The sequence below is a fragment of the Labeo rohita genome, chromosome 6 (assembly GCF_022985175.1).
Source record: "Labeo rohita strain BAU-BD-2019 chromosome 6, IGBB_LRoh.1.0, whole genome shotgun sequence".
Lineage (NCBI taxonomy): Eukaryota > Metazoa > Chordata > Actinopteri > Cypriniformes > Cyprinidae > Labeo > Labeo rohita.
This window is the reverse complement of record NC_066874.1, coordinates 19,738,066-19,747,792: the sequence shown is the minus strand read 5'-3', so window position 1 is coordinate 19,747,792 and position 9,727 is coordinate 19,738,066. Positions and strand designations below refer to the sequence as shown.

The window sequence follows — 9,727 nt, the reverse complement described above, 5'->3', positions numbered from 1 at the left end:
AATATAAGGCTGCAATATTTTGACAAACTAAAGTTAAAAGGTGATAAAGATACATACAAGCAGTATTAATTAACATATTAGCCTAATATTTTACCTACCTGACCGGAAATGAAAAGAACAACATGAATGTTGTCAAGATTCTTGCTCTGGAAATCTTGGTTCAGTATGGCCAACCACAAATGCCTTTTGTTCCTCAGACAGTTTTTGCACTCTTCTCCTTGATTTGTTATAACTTTTGGCAGTTTCCGATTAGTACAGCCCAAAACATGACAATAATTGACCATTTTCAGCAGCAATAATAAGCAAAATATGCAAATTTCATTTGGTTCAGTGGAATTGTTTACTTTCACTGCCACCAACATGGCTGATTGATGACACGCTGTGAAAACACTCTATTACAGTGACAACTCTATAAACAAGCAAAACACAAGGGCTCATATAATAAAAGTTTTTCATATTTCCTGTACATAATTTCGCTGGCTTCTATGACAGATCACATAATAAATAAACTCCACAGTTTTCCAGTGGAATTTGGCTACATTTTAACTGTTGCCGTGAGTTGATTTTTCATGTGTTGAAGCGATACCACTAATGCTATATTTACCCCCCAGAATACAACTGTGCTAGTTTTGGACTAGTTTTAAAATGCAATAGGGCGGATTTTATTATGAAAACCTGGCAACCCTGTTCGTATTGTTTTTTTTTGTTTTTTTTTTGCATATGCAGGTCAGTTCAAAACCATGGTCTGTTCACACAGGAAATCTGATATTGGCCACATTCAAAAAACAAAAATGTGAACAGCTATACAAAAAAAAAAAAAAAAAAAAAAAAAAAAAAAAAAATAGATCTGAGCCAAAAAATAGGATTGAGCACTAAGGTTTGCAGTGTGAATGTTGTCTAAGCTGTTTAGAATGACTGTTTTATCCACAAATGTTTACAAATGCAGACTGCATGGCTTGATTTTATACATTTTTATACTGTGGCAATGGGTTTAATTGAAACACCTCAATTCAATACTTTTTTGTCTATGTTTGGAAATGGTTCTTCAGTTGTACACCCTATATATTTGTTTTTCACAGCTGTAAATCTAATCCTAATATGTTTCTGTAGCAATGGATTTTCAAGTTTTGATTCTGATAAGGTTTTGATAAGCATGGCTGCCATCTAAATTGCACCCTGCCGACTTTCTCCAACCTGCTGTGAACTGCTAAAGACATACGTGGTGTTTTTGGTCTACCATCACAGCATGAGAGAGGCCACATAGTGCATATCATGCATTTAAATGCTTATTATACAAGCTGTAGCATTATGTGTATACGGTATGGGCCTGGAAAAGGCTGATAAAGGTTGATAAACATTCAAGCCTTTGAGCATCATTGTTAACTTCCGTACTGCTTTGGTGTTTGTATCTGCATTCCTGTTTATATAACCGAAAATTGCTTATGGCTTAAACATCATCCAAGGTCTAATAGATGTCGAGGCAGTATTATTGCTATAATATTTATTTTTAACAATATACTCAAATGGATTTGCTTATGAAAAGTTTTGAGTGAGAAGTAGTAATAAATATGTTTTAATAAGTGAAATATGGATTACGTTTTACTTCTACAGTGAAAAAGAGCTGTGGAGTAAATATCACGTGACCTCACTGTGTGGTTATTACATCGATCCCATGTAAGATCATGCATATATGAGACAAGCACGTCACGTGGGAGCCTCCTCGCGCTCACTTTAGGTGATGACAGCATGTTGAGATCATGCGGATGACGTAATGTCGCTAAACTGCAACAGTGCAAGTGAAACAGCAAGACGCTCATTTGTTTCAATTACCAGTGACTCATTATTTAGAGTATTTTAATTATGACTGTTTACAGATCGGTTAAAACAATAACTATAGTATGTTATTGTTAAAAATATATCTATTTTTAATATTTGTGAGAATTACAGCTTAAAGATATTAGCCTTTTGTTCTTATGTAGGAAGCGCTTACGATTAAAAATAATAATAATAATAATATTAAACACTTGCTTAGCAGCATGACCAGTACCAGAATATATTTAGGCTAGTTCAGTGAATTTCACTGGAACAGAGAAGGGTAAACACTTATTCAGACATTTCCTCAGGGAAGGTGTGTACGTTGTAAAATACAACAAACGCTGCAGACTTTCTTTTCCTTGCCAGAAATTAAACAATGAAGATGATTATGCTGTGACGCAATACGCTCCGTAGAAGGTGCCCCTCCCTCCGCCGGGAAACGCACAGCAGCGGCGGCGGCGGCAGCGCTCGAGTTCAGGATGCCGAGCTCTGGAAACATTAGTAAAGTCACACGCCTCTCCTAGTCTGCATAACCGACTACAGACATTCTTCATTACAGGAGGAAGAGATTAACTCTGGATTTGGAGCTTTTTCATTTTTAATCGAAGTAGGACACGTACAGTAAGACTCTGCCAGTGTAGTTGGATCAAATCCACAGAGAGCCAAAAGTGCGATAACCTCAGGTGAGACATTCTGCACATATTTCACTCTCAGCTCAAGCGGATGATCGCAGGCAGCCGTGATAGCGGTTAAACCGTCTTACACTTTTAGCAAGCAACTTGAGACCTTTTAAAGCTAACACCATGAAGAACTATTTCTTTACTCACCTTTTGTAATTTAGTGACCTGTTTTGTGCGTGCTTATCCGAACAGTCTGGATAATGTTCTTCCACTCTAATGTTTTTATGTATTCAGACACGATTTGTGTTGCGGTTACTTAGAGGCTTATTATCAGTGGCTGTATAATTAATTATTGGGGTTTCCTCATTTTTGTGTCCGGAGCAGTGTCAGTGTTTCCGTGGCCATTATAGCGATGTCCAATTCTTGAACGAGTCGTTCTTTTGAGTTGGAACTTTTAGTGAATCTTTTGAACCGGTTTATAAATCTGTGCGAGCACTTTTGCGAGTCAATGACTCTTTGAACTGATTCATTGAACTGAGAATCATCTCTTTCGGACATGTCCGATCACAATGAAGAGAAGGGCTGAATTAGCTTTTAGTCGGAGCACGTGAAGTGAACTGAAGATTTAACTGTTGGTGGGAAAAGTTAAAAGCGGAACAGTGGACGTTACAAATAAATGTAATGGAAATATGCTTACAGCTTCAGTGTGTAACCCTTTTATCAACCAATACGAAACAAATAAAGAGATAAAAATTAATTGTACTACTGTTTAATGTTAATACATTATTTTCTGCAAAATATGCAAATTAGGTTCCAAATGTATTAAATATACAACTGTAAAAAAGAACTGAAACGGCACAAGAAATGACAATAAACGTTCTTATTAATAAAGCGTAGGCAATCCATAATAAACAGTAACACACATTTGACGCATTTTATTTTTTTCGCATGTTTATTGCCACACTAGGTTTTAATTGCATGCAATTACGACAGTCTGCTTGCAATTATGACACCAGTGCAACAGATGGTTCTAGAAGTAAACATTTCTCCAGTAAATTTTTCTGTCGATTTTTACGATATGCTTTTGTCAAAGCCCGTCAGCATTATGTGATCGACTATGCACAATCACTTCCACATTTAGCCTCACATTTGGCCACAGAACTTCCGATGCAGCACAGGGTTTGGAAATTGTTAGAAAATCAAGCACAAAAATAAATCTTGAGGAAGTGTTACACAGGAGTCAGCTTCATGTATTATTACCATGTATGGTTTAATAAAATATACTAAAATGTTGTGTTTACTAGTTAATTATACATATATATATATTATTAGTTAATAGAATCATGACAGAAAGATTTTACTACTACCATGCTTGCTTGTTATGAGAGAATCAGAATACTATCCTGGAAGTGTATTTTTTAAATTTGATTATATTATTCGTAATGCTTCAACAGAAAACAAATGCACACCAAAATGAATGTTAATTCCGGCAGAATACTGGAACATCTCAAATGTGGACAACAGAGTCCAGATGTCCTGAGATAGGTTTATGTTTAACCTGCATGTGATTTTTATTTCTTGAACCTGTTTTCTGAAAGGAACTGAATTAATTTGAGGATATCTGTTGGACGTGGCATTGCATATTGGACAATGTAATAAATGAGAAGATGAGTGCGGGATTCCTGCTGCTTATTAACGCTAATTAAAAATCATTGTACCCCAAAATGGGTAAAGATCTAGTCTTGCATCTGAAAGATTGTAGGTTCAAACCCCTTAAAGCAGAAGTTCACTTCCAGGATGAAAATGTCCTGATAATTTACTCTCCCCTGTGTGATCCAAGATGTTCATATCTTTCTGTCTTCACTTGCAAAGAAAACAAGGTTTTCGAGAAAAGCATTACAGGATTATTCTCCATATAGTGGACTTTAATGGTGGCCAACGAGTTGAAGGTCCAAATTGCAGTGTCAGTGCAGCTTCAAAGAGCTCTACACAATCCCAGGAGAGAAATAAGGGTCTTATCTAGCAAAACAAACTCTCGTTTTCTAAAAAAATTAAAAATCTTACACTTTTAAATCACAAATGCTCATTTTGCATCATCTCGACCTCACGCATCACATAGTCATGTTAAAAAGATCACGTTTGATGTAGGCAGAAGTACCGACTCAGTTTTTACAAAGCAAACGTGTGAAGAAAGAGAAATGTCCTTTACAAAAAGGTAAAACAACGATTTCGGATGATTGTAAATTTAGAGGAGGAAATGAGTTTTTCACCCTACCCTACCTTTTTGAATCGAAGTACACAGATGAAGAACTAACCGCATGTGACATTTCCATCATAATTGCATAATGTGTGAAGTTGTAGACACACATTGTAGAGCTAGTGCAAGATGAGCATTTGTGGTTAAAAAGTATATAAATTTTATTGTTTAAAAGAGAACTCCACTTCCAGAACAACAATTTACAAATAATTTGTTCACCCGCTTGTCATCCAAGATGTTCATGTCTTTCTGTCTTCAGTTGTGAAGAAATTATGTTTTTTGAGGAAAGCATTTCAGGATTTTTCTGCATATAATGGACTTCATTGGTGCCCCAATTTTGAACTTCCAAAATGCAGTTTAAATGCAGCTTCAAAGGGCTCTAAATGGTCCCAGCTGAGGAAGAAGGGTCTTATCTAGCGTTATCTAGCTTTACAAAAGCTTGTGTAGCACAGGCTCTGGGATGCGCGTCCACGACGCTACAAATCACGTCTAAGTTCATCGTCTCTCAAAAAGGTAGAGTACGGCAAAAAAACTCCATCTCATTTTCTCTTACAACTTCAGAATCATCTGACATTGTTGTACCTTTTTGTTTGTAAACAGCGTTTGACTTACTTGCACTTCCTTAGTCTTTGCACGTTCGCTTTGTAAACACTGGGTCTGTAGCTCCGCGTGACCTTTTGACATGATTCAATAGTACGTAGTGTCGTGGACGCGCATCCCAGAGCCTGTGCTACACAAGCTTTTGTGCTTAAAAAGTAAACAAATTTTCCGAAAAAAAAAAGACTGATCGTATCACTAGATAAGACCCTTCTTCCTCAGCTGGGATCATTTAGAGCTTTTTGAAGCTGCATTTAAACTACATTTTGGAAGTTCAAAATCTGGGCACCAATGAAGACCATTACATGGAATGCTTTCCTCAAAAACCATAATTTCTTCATGACTGAAGACAGAAAGACATGAACATCTTGGATGATAAAGGGGTGAGTAATTTTTTTGTAAATTGTTGTTCTGAAAGTGGAGTTCTCCTTTAAGGAAATTACTGATCGTTTCGCTAGATAAGACCCTTATTCCTCGGCTGGGATTGAGTAGTATTTTTTTGAAGCTGCATTGAAACTGCGATTTGTACTTTCAACCAAGTCCATTAACACCTTAATTTTATTGCGACCAAAGACAGAAATGAACATCTTGACTCACGTGTGGGTGAGTAAATTATCAGGCAATTTTTATTCTGGAAGTGAACTTCTTCTTTAAGGGCTTTATTTATCACCACTGCGTCACGTGAAATTGGTCAGTTAGAGGTTAACATTCATAGTTTTTTTAACGTTTATTTTTGCCTTGTTCTGCACCATTTAATTCACATGTAGGTTAAACATACAACCTATCCCAGAACATCTGGACTCTGTTTTCCATTGAGTGGCTTCACAATGTTAGAGGTTTTCCTCCTCATTGCAATAATCAAAGCAAGCAACACATTGAACGTATCAGATTTGAGATGTTCTAGTATCCTGTCCGAGTTAATATTCATTTTGGCGAGCATTTGGTTTTTTGTTGTTGACAAAATTAAGCATCATCAAAGTTGTTTTGATATTTGATAGGGGACTTTACATGACTACATGAGATGTTCACAAGAGCCTTTCTGGAAAAAGGGCTTTACTAAAGTGAATGGCCACTTGCCTTGTCTTCCTGCATATTCACATCTAACCTGTTTTTATGTCAGATTACCTTATATGATGTTTGGTTCAGCAGCAGCACCAGGTGGCTTTAACAGATGGTGTGGAAAGCATTGCATTATGGGGCCTGTAGTGTTTTATTCGTTGCACGCAAGGCAGATTATGAAGCACTGGTTTTCATTTTTTTTGTACGCATTTATGGCGTTCACTAGGTCAGTTGTGTTCTGACTCATCATCGCAGCATTGTGGCAAAACAGGTTTTAGATTTCACAATATTGCTCAGAGTAAGATGCCAGGAAATGCTAAACATGGGTGTTGCTGCCTCTTAACATGTTTGCGCAGGCACACAGTCAAAACAGTGTTGCGCTTTTTTAATTTGACCTAGCATTTCAGAACATCCAGGAACTTGAGGGTATGGAAATGTGGGAAGCAGCCGTGCTTGTTATTGCCTCGTACAAGAAAGGTGACTTATCTCGTCAGAGAAAGCGTAAGCCAGGGAATCAAAGGCAAATATAATCAGAGCAGAGTAATTCACTCTGAAGCCGGTGTCATATTACTGCCTGATACGTTTAATGTGTGCCAAAACGTTTGCCTGCTTTATTTTCCATTAAGTGACTCAGGAATGACTTCTCCATCCCTTAAGAGAGTAAAACTATTCCTGCGTTCTTTTTCGTCAGTGGTTTAGTTCAAATCAAATTTGTCTATCTTCCCACGCAGAGGCCATTCCTCTCTTATTCTCTCTCTCTCATTGTAGACTCCATCGCTCCATCAAGAAAAGAAATGATGCTCAAAATTATATGAAATGATGTAAGTATCTCTAATTAGATTTGATTAGAGCTATGTTTCACTGTTGCTTTACATCATTGTTTACGCATTTCAGAGTGGTTAATGAGTTGTTAATGAATCCATTTATGTGAGTAATTTGAATTTGATTTGAAGGATGTAAAACTAGCCAAGTAATACTGCAAAAACATTGCTCAACATTTCTTTGTTTCTTGTAATTTTGATGTTAGGAAGAGATAGAGTTGGATGACACAGTCTTCTTATTACCTTTACTTAACATTTTCCAAACTATGTAGATTGATGGATTGAGACATTCTCTTTGGTTTTAAGCATTCTGACTTAAATTTTTTTACTGAAAATAGAAAATAGACTTTGGGGTGCACCATATTGTTTATTGGCGTATGTTACTGATTCATTGGTACCAGTTATTGTTGGATATTTATTGATAATTATTTGTGTTAATTTATCTTTGTCCTCAAACACAGTTAAAGGAGAAGTCCACTTCCAAAACAAAGATTCACATATAATGTACTCACCCCCTTGTCATCCAAGATGTTCATGTTTTTCTGAAATTATGTTTTTTGAGGAAAATATTTTTCTCCATATAATGGACTGCTATGGTGCCCCGCTTTTGAATTTCCAAAATGCAGTTTAAATGCAGCTTCAAACAATCCCAAATGCGGTTGTAAACAATCCCAGCCAAAGAAGAGCGGTCTTACCTAGCAAAACGATTGGTTATTTTCATTATAGCTTTTGACTTGTAACGCAGACTCCTCTGCTAATCACCAGAAACAGTCAAACGAGTTCAATAACTCACCGACAGATGTCGTTCACCCAAAATTGTTCGTTAAGGATGTAGACCAGATCAGCGTTAGCAGTATTTCTTACTTTTTAGCATCTTAAAGTCAACTTTTAACAAGTTAAACAACGTTAATAACGTTAATAGCTTCTTCTCTCTTAGACCGTTACTGTTCAATTACACGTGCTACAGTTGCAAGTGCGCTACATTCGGATTTCTTAAAGGGGAAGCGTCAGGACAATACCCTATATAGATGTTTGTGTTTCTGTGAATTCTTAGTCACGTGTAATACATTTTAACTTATTCGTACATTATAAAATATCATATTTATTATCTTTGCCTTACTGTAATATTATGAATTTCAGTGTTTATATTTGTGTTTTCATATATGCTGCATTTTTATTGTGTACACACACAGAAAAAGTAATTGAATAACAGAATCAAATAAGATAATACAGGGCAAAGTGAAATTCCATTTAAAAATCACAATGTCCAATAAGATTCTATGAATCAATAAAAAGTGAGAAGTTAAAATCCAATTAAAATAAAAAACTTTACAGGGAAAAAGTGAAATTCCATTAAAATAAATCAGATTGTGCAATAGGATTCTAAGAATCCAGTAAGATCCTAAAGCATAAACTGAAATTCCAATAAGATTTTTTGACAAGGAAAAATACAATTTAAATACTTTTTAATTTCAAACGCTCGTCTTGCCTTGCTCTCCCTGAACTCTGTGTATTCTGCCTCAAGACAGTTAGGGTATGTTGAAAAACTCCCTCAACTTTAAAAATCATTTCAAAATCATCCTACATTGCTGCAGAAGTTCCGACCCAGTCTTTGCAAAGTGAACATGCAAAGAAGATCAAACACCCTTAACAAAAAAGGTAAAACAGCGATATAGGATGATTTTGAAGTTGAGGGAGAACTTGAGAGTTTTTCAACATTCCCTAACTGTCATGAACCAGAAAAAACTGTCCAGGTAAGATAAGACGAGCGTTTAACATTAAACAGTATATAAATTGTATTGTTTTTATGAAAATAACCGATCATTACACTATAGAAGACCCTTCTTTCTTGTCTGGGATTTCACATTTGGGATCGTTTGAAGCTGCATTTAAACTGCATTTTGAAGGTTCAGAAATGGGGCACCATATCAGTCCATTATATTAAGAAAAATGCAGAAATGTTTTCCTCAAAAAACATCATTTCTTTACGACTGAAGAAAGAAAGTCATGAACATCTTGGATGAAAAGTGGGTGAGTCTATTATATGTGAATCTTTGTTTTGGAAGTGGACTTCTCCTTTAAAGGGACAGTTTACCCAAAAATTAAAATGATCAACATTTGCTCACCCTCAAGTTGTTCCAAATCTGTATGACCTCTGTTCATCTTTGGAACACAAATTAAGATATTTATGTGGAAATATTTATCAGAGAGCTTTCTGACCCTGCATAGACAGCAACGCAACTGACAAGTGAATGCAAGTTGAAGACTGACACGGAAGTGAAGAAGTTGTTAAAATAAAATCGCTGTTTGTTTTCTTTGCGCACAAGAAGTATTCTTGTAGCTTCATAAATTTAGGGTTGAACCACTGATGTCACATGGACTATTTTAATGATGTCCTTACTACCTTTCTGGGCCTTGAACATGTCAGTTACGTTGCTGTCTATGCAGGGTCAGAAAGCTCTTGGATTTCATCCAAAATATCTTAATTTGTGTTTCAAATATGAACTTATGGGTTTGGAATGACATGAGGGTGAGTAATTACTAATATAAAGTAATAG

General features: G+C 36.0%; 1 protein-coding gene across 1 annotated transcript in view; it reads left to right on the top strand.

Moving 5' to 3' along the window:
• The first annotated feature begins 2,249 nt into the window (after positions 1-2,249).
• The window catches only part of lepr (leptin receptor), a 35,359-nt gene continuing 27,881 nt past the window's right edge, over positions 2,250-9,727 (top strand). The window contains 2 exon segments of the mRNA XM_051111555.1: positions 2,250-2,498; positions 7,117-7,169. Coding sequence (XP_050967512.1) covers positions 7,165-7,169 — 5 coding nt within the window. The 5' untranslated portion in view covers positions 2,250-2,498; positions 7,117-7,164.